At 40.3% G+C, this 21,088-nt stretch overlaps 1 protein-coding gene across 1 annotated transcript in view; it reads right to left on the minus strand.

Moving 5' to 3' along the window:
* Nucleotides 1–887: 887 nt before the first annotated feature.
* The window catches only part of CXCL12 (C-X-C motif chemokine ligand 12), a 99,567-nt gene continuing 79,366 nt past the window's right edge, over nucleotides 888–21,088 (minus strand). Inside the window, exon 4 of the mRNA XM_069240810.1 lies at nucleotides 888–5,360. Coding sequence (XP_069096911.1) covers nucleotides 5,345–5,360 — 16 coding nt within the window. The 3' untranslated portion in view covers nucleotides 888–5,344. The remainder of the gene's footprint in view (nucleotides 5,361–21,088) is intronic.

Consider the following 21,088-nt stretch of genomic DNA (forward strand, 5'->3'; position numbering starts at 1 on the left):
AGAATGAAAACCCATTGCAAGGTGCAGCTCATTTATTGGCTCTGGGTACCAAGGGTTCTTGATGAACCTACAAGCCCTATATATCCCCGTACCCAGAAGAGTCCATAGACGTAATGGTATATTGCTTTCAAAAATCTGACATCGCAGGAAAAAGTGACAGAATAAAACATTGAGAAAAATGGCAGGTTTTTTTCACCTCAATTTCAATCTATTTTTATTTCAGCTGTTTTTTTCTGTAGGAAACCCTTGTGGGATCTACACAAATTACACCTTGCTTGATTCAGAATGTTGCCTACTTTTTTCAGAAATGTTTAGCTTTCTGGGATCCAGCATTGGTTTCACAACCATTTCGGTCCCTAACTGGAAGGAGTCTGAAAGCACAAAAAATAGTAAAAATAGGGTATGTCCCAGTAAAATGCCAAAATTGTTTAGAAAAATGCGTTTTTCTTATTCACGTCTGCATGTTCCTTAAAGCTGGGAAGATGGTGATTTTAGCAATGCAAACCATTTGTTGATGCCATTTTCAGGTAAAAAAACACAAGCCTTCTTCTGCAGCCCTTTTTCCCCATTTTGTTTAAAAAAGGGAAATTTTTGCTGTATTTTGGCTAGTTTTTTGGTCTCCTTCGGGGGAACCCACAAAGTCTGGTTGCCTCTACAATCCCTAGGATGTTGAAAAAAAAGGAAGCAAATTTGGCGTGGGTAACTTATGTAGACAAAAAGTTGGGAGGGCCTAAGCCAAACTTCCTCAAACAGCCAAAAAAATGACTTGGCACCTGAGGGGGAAAAGGCTTGGCAGCGAAAGTGCATCTGCAGAAAGTTGTTTTAGGAATATTTCTCCCTGGAGAAGAGAGGAGGTATGTTAAATGAAGCAGACAATGACACACAGCCCCCGTCATGGCATTTATTACGAATATAAAATGTATTTAGAAAATGATAAGTGCATACAGAGGTACAAAAGCCTTTTATATTATACAAGTGTTAAAAAAGTCACTATAATACAATGCCATAGTTTTTTAAAAGCTCGATGTATACAAATCTTCTGCAAGAGCTGCCGTTTGTGTGTATTTCTTCACATTGTCTGGGAATTTGTTTGCAAAAAATACAACATACAGAAAACTAGGTTCAGAACATTCCAATGACAAAACTGGGAACAGACTGCAGCTTTCAGACAATTAGCTCACACCCACCTTCCCTATACTGAAGTCTGGAACAAAAATAAGATGGAACCTGTGTCTACCTCTGTGTATGCATGGTTGTCTGCATGTGTTTGAGTGTGTTTGTGCCTCTTTTAGTGTCTATAGTTGTCTAAATGCGTATCTGTGGTTGTACGTGTGCATGTGCCGCCGGGAAGATGTCTGCCTCTATGTTTTTTTGCATGGCTGTTTGTTTTGGTGCATGCCTATATTTATGTGTATCTGTGTGCCTATGTGCATGATTTTTTCCTTCACTGTGTTTGTTTCAGTGTTCCTGTGCAAATGTATGTCTGCTTGCTTGACTCTATACATCTCTGTGTAAGGGTGTGTTCGTTCTTATTTGCAGGTCTTTCTGCGGAAGTGTCTTTGCCGGTCTCTTTCTGACTTTTGTCTGTGTACATGCGATTGCCCACGCCTGTTTGTTTCACACATGTCTCTTATGCATGTCTGTACGAGTCTTTTTGAGGGACTCGGTTCCTTTTGAGGGTCTGTGCTCCTGTCATTTACTGGCTCTCCCGTGCTCTTTTCTTAAGAGCTGCCTCTGTGCTTGTCTTGAATGGTGTGTTATTAAGTTAGTGTCTGTGCTTCTTTGCTAATGGTGGTGGCTTATGTGTACCTCCCTCTCCTTTTGGAAGAGCGTATCTTATGAGTGCGTTAATGGTGTCCTTCAGCAGTATGTTGTGCAAGGTTGACAGGATTTAGTGTCGGTCGTTGAGGCTGTCTGTACATCATTGTGTCTGGAGGGCATTTGCTCTGTGTGTAAGCTGACACAAAATGCAGAATACTGTTTAAGATGTGATGTCCGGTGACTATAAAAACACAATTTAATTTGTGGTCTTCTTTATCGGCTCGTTCTTTAATTCTCTCCGTGTGGCAGGTGCACATTTTAACACACATACACTTTTTTATACACATAAATATTTTACAAATTCATGAGAGGGGGTAAATTTAGTGACCAAGGAAAATATTGAAACCAGACTTTCAGTTCTGCACGTCCATGGTTCCTGGAGATCTGGTCTTTAGAAATCCTTGGTGCGAGCACACCTCAGGATTCACATAGATTTATGCAATGCCATCTTTATTTACTTTGTATTTAAGAACAGGAACACATAGCCTTGAAATAATGAGCCACAGATGGACTTTCTTCCAAAGAAAGGACACATTCCCAACAGACTCGTGCCAATGAAATGCCAGTAAGGCTGGAGAAGAGCAGATGCATTGCTGGGATGAAGAACTCTCTAAACTTCACACTGGGTCTGCCCATTTCTAGAGCCATTAATACCTCATGTTGGTCACCTGATGATGACAGTTCTCAACTGGGGTAAAATAATTTCATCCATACAGAAAGGATAGTATGAGGTACAGTGTATAGCTTTGGTCATATTAGCATAGTCAGGAACATTGCACTGCCTCAAAAACACGACCGGGTATCATTCCAGACTCTCCCATGAAAGAATCATGTTCAATGCCAGACTTTTCTTTTGCACAGTGTAAACTCCACTCATAAGTATTGGAGCAGTCTACATGATCACCAGTTACATTACACATTATTTTTTTGGTAAGAATGGGTAGATTAAATGATTTGCCCAGAATAAAAGGATTTTAAGCCAATGCCCAAACTCATACCTGGTTCCTCATTTTCAGAGTCAGCAGCTCTGGATGTTAAGCTACATTCTCTCAACGTTTGTATTCCTCCTATCTCTCTCTTCTTATTTTGAAACAGTTTCAGATAAATTGGAATGGTCATAAGTACAAAACCTGAGTGAGCAATCGTATGCTGGGTGTGAGGATTTGGTTGGGGCACCACTGCTTGATAATTGGCCCAAAAAGGTGGAGTTTTCTTTCTGTCATTAAAAACAAACTTTTAATCATAAAATAATGCACCTATACTTATTTAAAACAGCCAAGAAAAGAAATAGGGGGATGTAAAGTGTTATCTAGACACTTTACAAGTGATTTTTATTTCGTAGAAAGTCTAGTATATCATGACTGGAAATGCCACCTGATCTGCTGCATGCATCAGCACGAGGCAGAATGCGCAGCTATGATACTCTACAATTACCTCCACTTCAGCCATGCTGGCAAGGTCCTTTTGCTAGCTACGCCTTGAACCTTCCTCTGCCTACCACTTTACAAAGATCCAAAATGCCTATTTGCAGATAACCTCAATGCTAACCATGCAGGGAAAATCTTCACCTTACTGTCCAATGCCAGCCATTCGACAAAACCTCCACTTCTAGCAGTTCTTGAAAAGTCACCATAAAATCATCCCAAAAACATCCACTGCAGTCACACTGGAAAGGCATATATTGACCACCGTAGTCAAAAAATGTACACTGCTGTCACACTTCAAATACCTCAACTGTCCTCATGATGCAAGACCTCCTCTGTTAGCCATACGGAAAACCTTCACTTCTTACTTCCTCCCCTTCTTCTTTTAACCAATCTTTACTTCCATCATTCCCAATAAAGAAAGGAAAAACAACCACAGGGCATGCAGAACATGTCAGATAGCCCAGGGCGCTCCTAGCAGAAGAGAGAGGACACAAGCCATCGGCATTCATGTGTTGAATATATAGGATCAGAAGTAGAGATTATTCCAATGTATGTATGAAAGAAATTATTACAAATCAATGCTTATTAGCTATATATAAAATGATAGAGAAATAAATGATATAGAGATTTTATTCTAGGAATTACGTGGGATCACCAAAGGCAGCCATTGTTCCAATATTTGACTGTACACTTTTTGTTGGTGGTTAGTCATTTCACGGGTAATGTTAGTTTGGTTGGGGAATGCAGGTTGTGGAGAACTTTAAGTGCTTTTGAGTGCTGTCTAAAGCTACTGTTGTACAATGTGTCAATGAGTGGGGCAAGGAAGAAAGAGATGCATATCTCAGTTTTTGCACGTTTCTGTCATACTCTTACATTCTTATTCCATTATTATTTAACTACATAATTTCCTGCACTTTCTTGCACTTTACTATAAATTCATTTTGACCCTGAAGCTTTTTCTAAGTTGCAGTTTTTTTTATCATTTACCTGTCTGGTGGTTGAATGGTAACAGGAGAACGTTTTCCCAGTTTACCACACAAAGTTGAGGTCACAAATAGGAGGATCCATGTGGCTCAAAGAAACATTTAATCGCACTACTACCCCAAGAAAATATTATTTAATGTATTTTTTAATCAAGTCCACAATGTGTTTTCCCTTTTTCCTATGTCTACTACCGGATTGGGTCATTTGGCTCTGTAGAATATTAAATGTATCATTGTGTGGATGAATACTTTTGTTCTCTCTTGTAAATCTACTTCAGACTTTTGTTTAAGGGCACAATGAACATTTCGAGAAGTTTAGTGTGCAGATTAATTGATGTGTCATTGATCCTTGTTACACAGATTATGCAAATATTGTTGACTTTATCCACTAACAACGAAGAAACTCAAAGTGGAAAATTGGCACCCGCAGAGCTCAATGGTAATCAGATATTCTTTTCAATGGCACCAATCATAATGTGAATGTCAACATTATATTATTAGACACTCTTTATTGTTTTATAGGACCATGATTCCTGGTGAAGGAATAGTTGTTTATCCTTTGGAGGCTGCCATACTCTTGTCCTTAGAATGGTATTGTTCTTCTTTGGGAGGCATATTTATCTTACGAAAGAGGCTATATTCTCTTTGAAAGGAATTGTTGTTATTCGTAAGGCACATTTATTTTTTGGAAAGGTTAATAACCTTCGTAAGATAGCAGTAAACTCTGGAGGGGTCTATATCCACACCATTATCCATTCTAGTGAATCATCATTTGCAGTGGATATCTGCAAAATGTAGTGTGCAAGGACTGAATACAGAAAGTTCTACTTCTCCAGAGCTCAGACGAGGGCCCAGTAAGCCCTTTGCATCCCATTGTTTTTGTCCTCTTCCCCGAATTGAAGACTGCAGTCCTATTCACCTGAGTGAAGATGAGCAGCTCCAGCCTTGATGATCTCTAACACAAACATTAAGAGTGAATGCAAAGCCACATTGTGTAAAGAAAGCCGGCTATGGAGCGGTGGAGAAGCTGTGGGCTGCTGGGTGAAGGTGGGATACGTGGGTGTGCTGGGATCCTGTAGGAAGAACCTACGCTTAGGACAGGCACTTCCTCTCCTACATCTTCGCCTTCCTGTTGGACAAAGAACAAAAAGGGATATTCAGTAAAAATGTTTGCTGACTGACTTCTCAGCGATGACCACGTCAGCTTGTGGCACACAAACAAAAGCAGTGTTGGTGCAGCTCAAGCAGTAAAAATACACGCCTCTTTAATTTTATTGTACTGAATTTGGTGTAAGCTTTGATGTAATTATGACAGCTGCATGAATTATACGTAGTATTGTAAAGAATTTGCACATTTCTAAAGGATTTGAAATACTTTTAATATAGTATGGACAACTTTGAAATAATTCTAAAAATATTTCATAGAATTCTGCATACTTTTGAATAATTTTGAACAACTTTTAAAACAATCCTTCATATTTTGAAATAATTCTGCACATGTAAAAATAGTTATGTTTGCTTTAAATGAATCATAACACTTTGTAAAGAATTAGGCAGTTTTTAGAAACTAACTCAAAGCTTTTTTAAGGAAACTTTTTTATTTTCTATAGTATATTTCTGCAATTGTAATTTATATTTGCAGTAGTGAAAACCCTCGCTTTATTTAATAAAAAGTATAACAAACAGCTTCCCCTTGGTAAAATTTAAAAAATCATCCCTAAAAAACCTTTTTCTTTTAACAAACAGTTAAGGTTTTCTGGCAAACTATGACTTTACGTGGCTGAATACTTTCAGAAAGGTGACTGTACTCAGTGCTTAATTTGTCAGTGAATTGACGTTGCAATGTATTTTGCTGCTCTTTGAATTTACTCATAATAAGTATTTTGCAGATGTAAATAAACACTATTTACAGTTGTTTTATGGGTAATAGGGTTATGTGTGGTCTCCACATATTAAGATTTCCACATAATTTAAAGGGAAATTATGCTATTATCCATATGATACAAACATTCAAGATTAGTAATTAGTTTCGTAATCTAGCTGAGTAGAGAGGACTCTGTGCTTAATATGTATCACACTTGCTGCATCATCTCTTATTTTGTTGGAAGCATTGTGGAATATATGAGGACTATCTGATGAGGTTTCCTTCATATACTTACACGAGGGGATTACTTTATTCACAACTTGGCACAAAGTAAAATTTCTTCAAACAGAAATGCTTTTTTGAAAGTCAATGAGAAAATTACTGCTCGAATTTTAATACAAACTTGAAGTAGGACCTACAAAAAAATAAGGTTGTAAAGGTAGAGGGTATCACATTATTCATTTTCGTTGCAGCGTATATCTGATTGTTGGAGTTCCCTTGAGGTATGCAAAAGTCCAAATAGCCATGTGACGTTGTTGATATTAGCTTGCACAAAGTATGGTGGTTCGCTCTCAATCTGCATGTATTTAGCAGGTATAAATTGGGAGAAAAAGGGTAACTAAACAAAGGAAGAGAGCAAAAACATATAAGTGCAACCACTCTTCCAGAGATTGGGGATTATGTTTAATAAATAACCAAATGTAGTACTAATACTAACTAAACCAAATAGCACTTTACTGGTCACATAAAACTCTAGGCAAATTGTTACTTTTTTTCTTCAAACATATTACAAAGCTAAAGTATATTCAAAGTATAGATTATTACAGTAATTATTATATGAAACACACGCATCTATTTAGTTCCAAGAGCATGGAAACTGGCTCTGTGATAACATCACCAGGAGCAACCACTTCAATGACAACAAAAATAGCACTACGGAGAACTATGTTCGAGCTTTGTAAATTAAGAGAGACAGCGATTTGCTTTCTATTTAGTTAAATGTTCACAGGGGCTTCCATATTTGAAGGAAATATTATAATATGCAGTGGTATACACTAAATAGAAATTAATAAAACCATTAATCTAACTCTCAACTCTGAAATTTCCAGAATTAGACACACTAGAGTTTTAGCCTTGCAGTGCCAAGGCTTTGCAAAGGTTCTATTACAGACGAAGGATGTATGCAAAATTGATACTTGTTTCAGCTTAGTTTTTATTATGTTGTTTAGGCACTACCGGATGGGATTCAGACATTAACTGTCCATGACTTATTAAAGATCACTAATTTCTGAATGAAGAGTTTCTAACAATATATAATATGCTGATGTTCATATATGAGGAATTGCTCAAAACACTTGCAACAAATAAAACAATCTTTAATCAAAATAATCCCCAGTTCACATAGAGCTAATCAAACCAAGAGCTTTGTTTACTATAGAGTCAGAACACTGTTTAAAATGTAATGCTGTCCAACTCAGGGGCGTACCTTGGTTTTATTTGCTTATTAATGCTTGTGTTAGGAACATCATACTCTACACAGGTTGTGTCAGTACGAGGGAGAAAAGATGGACATGGAACAGACAGCAGAGACAAAAATGTTGGCACATATGCCACTGTGCATCAAGTTTTAGTTTAGTTTCTAAGATAACAAAGGCTTGAAGCAAGAGAATTGTTTAGGCTTATCTCATTCCTTGCAAAGGACTTGTCTCAGCGTTAGACACATTTGGTTTATGGCTACGTTATCCTAAAGTCATTCCACCCAACAGGTTATATTATAAGCATCACTCTTCATCCCATAGTATGTCTTCTTAGGGGTGCTCTTTCTTCACTCTGTTATCCAAGTGCCACTTCACAAGTTGGATTTCCAGGTCCAGTTGCTCATTTGGGAGGGTGTCCTATTGTTAGAGCTCTTAGGTGCACACGGTTTGCAGGATGTTTTTGAAACATGTGTCAATTGTGTCATGTAGTCATGTAATTTTGTGTTGAATGTGTAGGTTATGTGTGCAGTTAAAATTATTCCCTTTACTTCTACAATACCTCTCCACAGTCTAAAACCAAAGAATAAATTATTTATGATGTTACAATTCCAGCATTGCTCTGGATTTCCTAAACTCAACTTTCTGTTCCACTATACTAAGGTAATAACTGCACAGATGCTGATAAAACACACTCAGATGTTCACCACAAATAAAATAGCCGAATGTTTTACAACTTCAATTGGACAATAAAGCCTGGATTGAATCTCTCAAAACCCTCCATATGGAAACATAGGCACGAAGAAAGTTTAAAGCACTCAAATCACCAGCTGCCTAAATCTTTACTTTTTGATTCCTACTTTGCCAGATTGCAACAACAAAAATAAGTTCACTTAGACAAGCAAAACACTATTTGAGCCCCTTACTATATGAGCCCCTTACGTCATGATTCAAAGTCTTAGAAATATCAAAGAATATGTTTCTCATTTGTCAACAGGCCTAGTTCAATGTGTATCCTAATCAGTTGTGAGGTTGGTTCCAACTAAGCATTTCCACCTGAACGTTTTTTTTCTCTCATTTTCACTTACATTTCCAGTAGACCACCTGGAAAGATGTCACAGTGGTAAATCTGCAAAGCATAGATATACGTGTAGGAAGGTAGCCTCTTTCTACCCTTGTTACCCCCACTTTTGGCCCGTTTGTGAGTATATGTCAGGGTGTTTTTACTGTCACTGGGATCCTGCTAGCCAGGGCCCAGTGCTCATAGTGAAAACCCTATGTTGTCAGTGTATTTGATATGTGTCACTGGGATCCTGCTAGCCAGGACCCCAGTACTCATAAGTTTATGGCCTGTATGTGTTCCCTGTGTGGTGCCTAACTGTATCACTGAGGCTCTGCTAACCAGAACTTCAGTGTTTATGCTCTCTCTGCTTTTAAAATTGTCACTGCAGGCTAGTGACTCATTTTACCAATTCCGATTGGCACACTGGAACACCCTTAAAATTCCCTATTATATGGTACCTAGGTTCCCAGGGTATTGGGGTTCCAGGATATCCCTATGGGATGCAGCATTTCTTTTGCCACCCATAGGGAGCTCAGACAATTCTTACACAAGACTGTCTCTGCAGCCTGAGTGAAATAACGCCCACGTTATTTCACAGCCATTTTACACTGCACCTAAGTAACTTATAAGTCACCTATATGTCTAACCCTCACTTGGTGAAGGTTAGGTGCAAAGTTACTTAGTGTGTGGGCACCCTGGCACTAGCCAAGGTGCCCCCCCATTGTTCAGGGCAAATTCCCCAGACTTTGTGAGCGCAAGGACACCATTACACGCGTGCACTACATATAGGTCAATACCTATATGTAGCATCACCATGGTAACTCCGAACATGGCCATGTAACATGTCTAGGATCATGGAATTGTCACCCAAAAACCATTCTGGTATTGGGGGGACAATTCCATGCATCCCCTGGTCTCCAACACAGAGCCCGGGTACTGCCAAACTAACTTTCCGGGGTCTCCACTGCAGCTACTGCTGCTGCCAACCCCTCAGACAGGTTTCTGCCCCCCTGGGGCCTGGGGGCCTGGGCAGCCTAGTCCCAGGAAGGCATAACAAAGGATTTCCTCTGAGAGAGGGTGTTTCACCCTCTTCCTTTGGAAATAGGTGAGAAGGGCTGGGAGCAGTAGCCTCCCCTAGCCTCTGGAACTGCTTTGATGGGCACAGATGGTGCCCTCTCTGCATAAGCCAGTCTACACCAGTTCAGGGATCCCCCAGCCCTGCTCTGGCGCGAAACTGGACAAAGGAAAGGGGAGTGACCACTCCCCTGACCAGCACCTCCCAGGGGACGTGCCCAGAGCTCCTCCAGTGTGTCCCAGACCTCTGCCATCTTGAATGCAGAGGTGTGAGGGCACAATGGACAGCTCTGAGTGACCAGTGCCAGCAGGTGATGTCAGAGACCCCTCCTGATTGGTGCTTACCTTTCTCAGTAGCCAATCCTCCTCTGTGGGCTATTTAGGGTCTCTCCTCTGGGCTGTTCCTCAGAAAACGAATGCAAGAGCTCACCAGAGTTCCTCTGCACTTCCCTCTTCGACTTCTGCCAAGGATCGACCACTGACTGCTCCAGGACGCCTGCATAACCGCAAGTAGCAAGAAGACTCCGAGCAACATTGTGGCGCCTCATACTGCCGGCTTTCTCAACTGTTTCCTGGTGGTGCATGTTCTGAGGGCTGTCTGCCTTCACCCTGCACTGGAAGCCAAGAAGAAGTCTCCCGTGGGGCAACGGAATCTTCACCCTGCCAACGCAGGCACCAAACGTCTGCATCACCGGTCCTCCGGGTCCCCTCTCATCCTGATGAGCATGGTCCCTGGAACACAGGAGCTGGGTCCAAGTGTCTCCCACAGTCCAGTGGCTCTTCTGTCCAAATTTGGTGGAAGTAACTCCTTGCCTCCCCATGCCAGACAGTAATCTTGTGTACTGGGTGAACTGCAGCTGCTCGGGCTTCTGTGCACTTTTGCAAGACTTCCTTCATGCACAGCCTAGCCCAGGTCCCCAGCACTCCATCCTGCATTGCCCAACTTGCTGAGTTGGACGCTGACGTCGTGGGACCATCCTTGGTGACTCTGAGTCGACCGCTGTCCTCAGATCTTCTAAGTGCCTGTTCAGGTACTTCTGAAGGTGCTGCCTGCTTCTGTGGGGGCTTTCTGTCTCCTCCTCCAAGGGGCAACTTCCTGGTCCTTCCTGGGCCCCAGCAGCACCCAAAATCCTCAACCGCAACTCTTGCAGCTAACTAGGCTTGTTTGTAGTCTTTCTGCGTGGAAACAACTCTGCATCCTCCAGCACGCCATGGGACATCTTCTGACCAAAGGAGAAGTTCCAGGTACCTTCTGTTGTTGCAGAATCTTTGACTTCTTCCACCCAGAGGCAGCACTTTTGCACCTTAATCTGGGGTTTAGTGGCCTCCTGCCCCCTCCCAGACACTTGTGTGACTCTTGGACTTAGTCCCCTTCCTTTACAGGTCCTCAGGTCCAGGAATCTGTCCTCAGTGTTTTGCAGCCAGTTGTTGTCCTTGCAGAATCCCCTATCTCGACTTTACTGTCTTTCTGGAGTAGTAGGGTAACCTTACTCCTATTTTTCAGGGTCTTGGGGTGGGGTATCTTGGACACCCTTAGTGTTTACTTACACTCCCAGTGACCCTCTACACACTGCACTAGGCCTGGGGTCCATTCGTGGTTCGCATTCCACTTTTGGAGTATATGGTTTGTGTTGCCCCTAGGCCTATTTCTCCCTATTGCATTCTATTGTGATTCTACATTGTTTGCACTACTTTTCTAACTGTTACTTACCTGATTTTGGTTTGTGTGCATATCATTTGTGTACATTACTCACCTCCTAAGGGAGTGTATCCTCTGAGATACTATTGGCATATTGTCACTAAAATAAAGTACCTTTATTTTTAGTAACTCTGAGTAATGTGTTTTCTTTTGATATAGTGCTACATGATATAAGTGGTATAGTAGGAGCTTTGCATTTCTCCTAGTTCAGCCTAAGCTGCTCTGCTATAGCTACCTCTATCAGCCTAAGCTGCTAGAACACCTCTATTCTACTAATAAGGGCTAACTGGACCTGGCACTAGGTGTAAGTACCACAAGGTACCCACTGTAAGCCAGGCCAGCCTCCAACAATAAGCACAGGGGGAGTGGAGTATGTGTGCAAATGCACTTTTTTCTCTGCAGGAAAATATGTTTCATTCTTTGACTGGATTAAATTTGAACCATTATCCGCCATTGACTGGATTAAATCTCCGACTATTTCCAAGGTGGAAAAGGTTCAAGACAGAGTTTGGAAATGCCTACAAACAGATTAGTTTGAGGGACTTTCCAAACTTACAAAACTAACTGCATCGTCTAACAGTCAATTCCGATCCCGTGTGTGGGATTTACTACTGCAGATTTATCTATGCTTGGGACAAAGAAACCAACATTCGTGAACAGCTGAAAATATCTGTGTGACTTAGCGCTGCAGTCAAACCAGACGGATGGTTTGTACAATTTAGGATTTGCCAAAAATTTAACAAAAGGGAAGAAGGGGCAATTTCCTCTCTCGGTTTCCCATGTGTCAGATTGAGATATTTAATTCATTTTTTCTATTTTTGACTTCATAGCTTTTGCTGGAAGGTTGTTCTGTGTGTACTACTCTTCCATCAGAATATATTATCCTTGAGGGTCCCTTGCACTTTTTTAACTTGACCTCTTACAACAGGTCACCTTCCCAACCAATCTCCTATCCTGACCTGTAGTTCAAGAGAAATTTCCTCTCCAGAACGGTTGTTTTTTATGGTGCTCATTGCTTTCAGTAACTGGCGTCTCTATATCACTGCATCTTATCTGGAGTCCATACTAGCGCAAAAAATGTTATACAAGATTAATCTTAACTGTAGATCTGAACATATTCTGGGAATAGCTGTCTATCTCTGTTTCTAAATGTGATTCCCCGTCTCTGGTAATGTTTACTTAAGTAGCTTATGTTGTACATATAGTTTGGAACCTTTGAAGTTAGAAATTTCATTTCCAAGCGATCCTCGCGGCAACAGACTGTATTCATTCTTCAACAATCATTAATTCCACAGCATATTTCCCATTCAAAATGTTTAATCTATGGATGCTTTGTGGCATTTGTCACGTTTTAAACTCAGATGTTTCTGTATTAAAACCATTTCAATGAGCTTTATTTCGCATAAGAGAAGAAGTAAATCACAACTGTTGTCAAAAAAGATATGCCTCGCCTCAGCCTAGTTCTTTAGACCTGCTTACTGCTATATATATCATTTTTCACATGCATTACACCTCCCCTCATTTAACCATCAAGGACATTTGTAAACGCAACTAGGAAGGCACAATCTCTCACGCAACTTTATTGTATTGGTAGGAGTTCCTTCGATAATAAATTCAACAGGCTCTCAAAACTGAAACTTAAGAGAAAGTTACCTAGGTTTGACCTAGTTTTAAAGTCAGAAAAGTAAATGCAAAACATCAAACAGAAAAACAAACACACAAAGCTGAGCATTACATCATATCATGTACACATAAATGTTCCTGATCTTAAAATAATGTGGCCTACTCTGGAAGACAACATAAAAGTCTATGCCAGAAGGTACTTTTGCGTTATTTTCCGCTTCACAGACATTTCCAATAGTATGCTAGGGAAAGGTTTCTGAGTGCACAACATGGAGTAGCATGTGACATTTCAGAGGCACTGCCATGCCCACTGTGCAGAGTTCGACATACATACTGTAGAACTCTGCACAGAGGGAACAGAATCCTGTGGTAGTGCAAAAGTTTTTTCTCAAGATGTACATATTTCCCACATGTAAAAGACTCTTGCTCTATACTCCTACTACATCTGGCAGAGGGAGGTATCCTTTCCTCTTTCTATCGTGGTAGAGGAAGTTACTCCAGCCATTGATGGAAGAGTAGCTAGTCTGCTAAACATTTCCCGCAACACCCACAGCCTACTGTGTGACCTACAGTTTTTCATACCTTTTAACTGCAAAAACTGTTTACAAATATCTAATAAATCAAGCCAGGCATTCTCACCAACAATATTCAATTTTCCACTTTGACCACCAGTCACCCTGTCAACTAATGTGGCAATACATTTCTAATTACAAAAAATTAACAGAGCAAATAAAGTCAGATAAGTTGTACTTCCTTGAGACCTCAGAAAAGGTGTGCCAAATTTGCTACTTCTGAGCAATAAAAATGGCCAGGAAAAATAAGACTCAGTTAGGCTGGCAATTGGATAATAGTCTATACCACAACAGCTGCTCAGATCCCAAATTTTGGAGCTATATTCCACTTAAGGCCACATTCTTATCCCAAATAAGCCAAGTTAAATAAAAGTATATTCCTTAAAAGTTTCACCCTATAAATTCTTCTGCTATCATCCACTTACCCTTACATCCTAGTTCGATAGTTTAACAACATTTCTGAAAAACTGTACTGCAATCTCAAAATTGTGGACTGTGGCCTCCACTTGAACAGATCATACAAGGCTAGAACTCCTCAAGGCCTTCAATAGCTTCAGTTAACCACTCTTCTCGGTTCAGTTACCTCTGTAAGGTTGCAACCTCATACAACCTCCTAAAGGCCTTCGAAAGACATCCTATATAGTGTATCCTATATGAGACTGCCTCTTGACATTCAAGTATAGAATAATCTGACACAGTGGATGAACATTGGCCACCAAAGACACACTGCATCATGTTTATTTCAGTTCTTCAACAAATCAAACATCATCTACTTCCAGAAAGAAAGAAAATGTAATATCCCACACTGAGAGTGCTGCTTGACTCACCACTTCCACATATTCCTCATCCAATCCCAAAGAAATTTATAACAATGTGTTATTCCTAATCCCCATTCAAAAAATCTGTCTACTTATCCCTGCACCCCAAAAGGCACAATGATACTAAGTAGCATGAGCTAAATCCTATATCACCAGTCCAAATTGCTTTAGCTGCACAATTCCATAGTTCACTAGGAAGCGTGTGCTGTTATTTTAAGTATGCCAATTAAGTAGCCATTTTATGATCTGATAGGTGTTCCTTTTCCTGACTCTGCCTTCTAAATTACATATTCCCCACTTATTATAGTTGTAGCTTGTCAAAGAACTACTGAATCAATAAGTCTTTATTTGCTACTCATCGTATATTAATCACTGTGTATCTTGCATTGCAGAGACACCTTAAATTAGAGCGAACATAATCACATTTTTTTCAAATCTTGTTAATTTGTTTTTAGTTATATATTTTAGCAGTTTACAATGATTTCTTTTGCATGGTAAATGAGACTAAGCACTCTTTTTCAAACTAACTGCATCCTCTTTTGAAAAGAATGGTATACATTTTACATGACCATTCTCCATAGTTAGGAATTGTTTCTAAGCATAAGCTAGCTTCAGTTTTTTTAACGATTACAGCACGCTTTTTAAAAACAAATCACTGTGCTCACTTAATAAATATTTTTCATACATTTTAACTCAATTAAAAAAAGACGTTTATTTAGACAGCTGGTTCATTAAATGTACAATATTAAAATAACATGCATATTAAACAAAGGTATTCATCTAGTCATTAAAAAGGTAAACTATATTTTTCTTGATTAGCAATTAAAACCAGCCTATTGACATGCCACATCAAAAAACTGCATACAAAATAAGAAATTCATGGCTTTCCATCAATTCACGCACCATATTTCATTAAAATGTGTTTTAAAATCCTCCATCTTTCCAGCATGAAAAATAAGCAATCCAACCTACATTTACAAACACTGCCAATATCTTTTAGCCACATTAGCATTTCCGCACAGTAATAAAATGGACTAAAACCAATTCTAAATGTAAAAATCACCTGCTTTAAATCAGGGCTAGCCAAAGATGATAAGGAAATGAGAAATTCTTTCTCCATGAGCCCCATAACTTGGTTGAAGACTTCTTCATCAAAATGTACTTAAATCCCATTCTCTAAAATGTGTTTCCATTCTTAAATTCATTTCATTTATCTGGATTTTTTTAGGTACTGAAATTATTGGAGAGACCACGGAGAACTTATTTTCTATATTTAACAGATACTGTCTTAGACTAGCGTCCATTTTAGCTTACTTCTTAGAATCTCATCTCTACGATATAATGTAACTTTGTCATACCCTGATCCTAAAAGTCTATTTCAGGATATCAGTATGGCCCTCTCAGAGATCCAAAACCAGGATGTCAAAACCGGGCTCCAACCTTATCGCTTGAATATTAGCTGATTTAGGTAAATTCAATACTCTTTTCAAACATTGGCCTTCTATACTTTCCCAGCTTTAGATAACACTTAAAAATAGAATTTGAATACATATAGGAAATTTGCTTAGACCATTACCTTAAATAAATACAGTCAAAACCAGCCTAACATCTGGCATACTGTACACCTTCCTAAAATTACATAAACCCATTATTGTTGCCAGGGAATTCACCTTCACCATTTCACAGTGATTTTTTTCATCTTAGGTTACTTGAGGAATGAATACCCAGGTATCAACAGTCTTTTATGTATTCAATAATCAAAGAATACATCAATCTTATCTAGAGGCCTATTTATGCCCTGTCAAAGACACCAAAGACCTCCCATTTTAGGAGAAAATGACTTAGATCCCAACAAAACCATAGGCAAATCCTGCATAATGTCAGGGCCAACACACAGCCCTGTTGTAGACCATTCCTTATCTCAATCTTTTCTGACAAACTACCATTCAATCAAACTCTTGCCAGTTCCCTTTGTGTAGTTCCTTTGAGATCTCTAATAAGCCTCTTGGGATTTCGAAGAGTGCCCTTCCTTAAATCCTCCCTTAGCATTAGGGCATTCTCATCTACCTATTCCTTGAATCTCTTGAAGACAAATCTTCTGTAAACTTTCGCCGCACATTCATAAAACTAATTAAGTATAGCTCTTGGGGTCGCAGGTCAGTTATTGGGGTCTAAGGCCGTACTTTTAAAATATGTTCTGCCCAACTCTCTGTGCGTTTAAAACCAATCATTGCATTTTCCCAAACAATTATGCACATTTATAAACAAATTTTGCACAGGAACGGTGTACCTCTTAAAAAATAGCAGTACATGTTCTCTGAAATAACTATATGTGTTTTTCAAATTAATAAGCTTTTTCTAGCGATCACCTAAAATAATTGCCTGAATAATTATGTATATATTAGAGCATTTCTAACCAAAAAAAAAAAAAAGTTTGTACTGTTGACAGCACTGGCCACAATTTGTAAAACATCTTTTCATAATGCTTTTTAAATTAATTCTGAGCACATTTCAAACATGCTTTTGTGCACTTGTCACAAGATTCCTTACAATCTTTCAGAATAGTCTTCCATTTCATAACGTTTTTAAAATGAAAGGGGCACTTTTTGGAATAATTTGTATAAATCTGAAAAAGAAATGTTTGAACACTTTAACATAATGGTACACACTCTTCAGCTAATCATGCATGGCATATAAATACTTGCATTCACTTTTTGAAAACTTTGAGTACCAAAAGAAGAAGAATTAACTTTTAAAAATAATTTTGCAAATTGCTTGTGACTTCTAACCATATTTTGCAAGAGTAGCTCATAAAATGTCATCTAGGTATTGTGACATGTTGGGGTATTTCACTAACTATGAATGAGTTGTGGGGGGGGGATAATTTATGTCAATATTCAGTTTCTGAGACAAATTTGAGATGATAGAGATAAAGGGATCTTTCCATAACTAGATTTATGACCATCAAAAAGAAATGACTAGGCCATTTCCAATCCAGGATATGAATCACCTGCAGATGTCACGATACCACATGTACATGCAGGCAGTGCTTTACCATATTTTTTTCATTTTTTAGAAAGATATAGCTTATTTATTTATTTTTTTTAAACATAGCATCGGTTTGAACTGATACACATTTAATTTCCGTATTCTTTAAGATGCCAAAATAGACTCGGGCTTGGAAATGGCACCATAGCTGCATGTGTCCCTCACACCAACTTCACCAACCAGGTGCCTGGCCTTTGTAAAGCGATCTGACTGCTCTTCCAATATAAGGGACAGCATGGATGGGCTTCACGGCGACTTTCGAAAGGCGTTTATTTTTCTGTGTAATCCTGGGGTTTGAGGCAATAACAGATGTGAGCTCATATTAGCTTCACAAAATCACATTCCTAAGCGGAAACATGTAAATGTCTCTGATTGCTGCCTTTGAGAGCTTGTGCCATTGCTGCTTATGTCTAACTAGGGGATAGTTCGGGTCATTTATATAAAAGGCCATTTCATCACTTTTTTGTGTTTCCATGTTAAGCAGTTTATTTGAATTGCATGTGCCATCTGAGTTACACATGGATGCAACAGATATAGCTTACACAAGGTTTAAGACGTTATATCTACTAAAAGGTTTGTAATTTGCATGTTTGACAAAACCTACAGGTGATGGGCTTCTGGATCCTAGGTGGTCCAAGATTTATGTTTTTTGCGAAGGGCAATATAAAGGGGTCAATCGGTGCTCCCGTCCTGTGTTGGCTGACAATACAGGGTTCAACAAGCAGCGCAGAGGTCTTCCTCGTGGGAATGCAGCATGGGATTCGACCATAGTGCCCCACGATGATGCTCTAACTTTTCTGGGTGAGGAGTGGCAATTTTGTCTAGCAACACGCCACGCCCTCTGAGGATCATAAGGTTAAACAAACAACCCCTCATCCTGTGAGCAGTGCTGAGATGGCTTAACAGTGCACATACACTTTGTGGAGAAGAATTGGACAAACAACTTTAGCGGTAAAACGTTTGCAACATTTCCTCATTATGATTAGAACAAACACTTCTTCCCATCCGGTGAGCTTTACTTGATAAGACAGAGTTCCTCGTCGTCCTGTATTAGTAAAGCCCTTCATAGATCTCTAAAAGTTCGTGGAAGTGCTATCTCTGTCTTTGCATCCTCTCTGGTATCTCCTCCACCTGCTCACCCACCGGGACCTAGCCTAGTCTCCTCTCTTGAGATAACAGACAGGGTTTTGTGGATAGTTCTAAACTTACCTCAAGGCATCTTTCAAGAATGAAACGACTAGTCCAGTACATGGCCAAAGAGCAAAAGGACAGTCTGCATGACAATCCAATGACTGAGAGCAGAGACAACCCTCAACAGGAAGTCTCTTCGAGGCAAAGGCAAACATGCTCCTGTAAGAATGCACCCACACGGCCTGCAAAACTCCTTCTGGGAGTCTAAGAGGGCTAGACACACACACAAAACCACAAGCAGACACGCACTACACTTCCAGACGTAACACACATACATACGCTCCCATGCATAGACTCCCATACAAACTCTTTGTATATATATATGTAAACTCACAACCAAACACCTCTAACTGCACATACACAACTACGCACTAATACTGAGATGGTATGCACAGAAAACACACACACAGAGAACCTACATGCATCACATGGACACAAGTGTACACCGCACACATGAACACATGTATACACTGAGAAATGGACACGTCACACATGCACTAACATATTCATGTACACATACACCACATACAACGAGTTAAACAAGACATTGAGCACACTGGATCATGCACAAAGTGCCTCAAACAAACTTATGCATATGCAAATACCTTGCTACATACATACACACGCCTTATACAAGTGTGCATACCTACTTACACGCATGTTGATTTCTTCTTCGCTCCCTCTCACAGCTGTCCACGACTTGTCTCGCAGGGTGTCTGGGCTGATTGGGTGCTCAGTGAGTGCCAATATCCCAAACCGAGGCTCTCCCAGCTTCACCCTGGGAACTTCCGAGAACGCTCACATGTGCATGGCAGATGGATGTCAACAGTAATTATAGATTTTATGTGTTTCTCTAACGCACTGTAACTTTAAGCTTCCAAAAACACCCTCAATTGTAAAATCAATAAAACATCCTCCACCGTACTCTGACTCACACTTATCTTTCTCGGCTTCCCAATGTTCCCTTAAATCTCTGTAGGTGAAGTGGGTGTCAGCCAGTGGCAACTCTGATTCACAGGATGTTTAATTCCAAACTTGGGAGACAAGCTTTTCACATCAAGGTACATACATGACTGTGCGTCACCCTCCAGCGACCCCACTGTCTGACCCTTCCCCACCAAGGGCCCCTGATCTGCCTTGTTCTTTCTCTAAAGCAAACAGCCAAAACATATTACACTTTGCAGGTAATAGGTGGCCATATCCAACTGGAGCAATTTCCCCGGAGAAACGCCCCATCAAGGACCAATGTTTTACCTACCACCCCTCCCCTCCCCTTCAGTGAACCACCGCCTACAGAGAGGTGGTTGGACAGGCAGCTTCTGCAAACTGAACTCGGGTCTGCACAGGGGAGTTGACGTCGCATTGTTCCACAAATAGATGGTTGGAACCAGGCAGGTTGCTTAGAAAAGGGAATGGACACAGTGTGTGGGGGGTGCGATTTGGAGAGCGAGAGGTTCCCCAGCAGGTGTGCATTTAATTTTCCTTTTGGCACACATCCCAATGCTACAGGGAAGCAAGGTGCTCGCAGGCGCACACACACACACACACAGAGGTACACACACGACAGACCATAGAATCGGTGAGTTACCTTCATTTCAGTAAAAAAAAAAACACAGAAAAAGAAAAAGAAACAATCATCAAGTCACTGGGTGCGGCTGAGTTGTCACTCCAAGCAAAGCAATTGTGTCAGTCCCACACCCTGGCTGTTAGAGGGCTTGCGCCTTTTCAGACCTCCTTCAAAATCCTCAGAGCTGCGCCTTTTGTAGCCCTGAGATAAGGAAGCCACAACTGTTTCCAGTGAGGCTTTAAGTGTGCCACCTTTGTATCTGTTTTTATTGGGTAATAAAAGTGGAATAGATATCCACGCTTCCAGCCATTAGGGGTCGTCTTGCTCCGGGTCACCCGAGAGGATCTTAGTTTATCAGCCTCCTTAATACAGCAACAAAAGAGTTTATCTGAGGCTGTGATCCCTTTTACTGCACACACTTAGGAACGCCTGGGGGCAGCTGACCACGCAGCCTGCAGGGCGACATAGAGGGGAAAGCATACTGGTCTTGCTCCCTTGCCAAATTGGTTGCTGTTTTGCTCCTAAAGGGCCACTGTAAGTGGAGGTGGTCCCCCCTCATTTTATTGCCCCCATGGTGTGGGGGGGGGGAGGGTGTGGCCAAAAGGGATCTGATAGGAGGTCAGCAGAGAGAACAAAGGACAGTGAATCAAGGCATCAAAGTGAAACATGAAGCAAGCGCCTGTCCGGAAATTACCAGAGATGTGCACTGCTGCCATAGTAAGTCTAGTCATGGCTTTGGTACGTCAATCAAAAGTGCGTGGTTTCCTCTTTGTGCCTGAATTCATAACTATGTGTGATGTAAATAAATCAAACTACAGTCATTTATGATGTCTTGCGCTATCGCAATGACATGCTTCCAAACC

Source organism: Pleurodeles waltl, chromosome 6, assembly GCF_031143425.1.
Source record: "Pleurodeles waltl isolate 20211129_DDA chromosome 6, aPleWal1.hap1.20221129, whole genome shotgun sequence".
NCBI lineage: Eukaryota > Metazoa > Chordata > Amphibia > Caudata > Salamandridae > Pleurodeles > Pleurodeles waltl.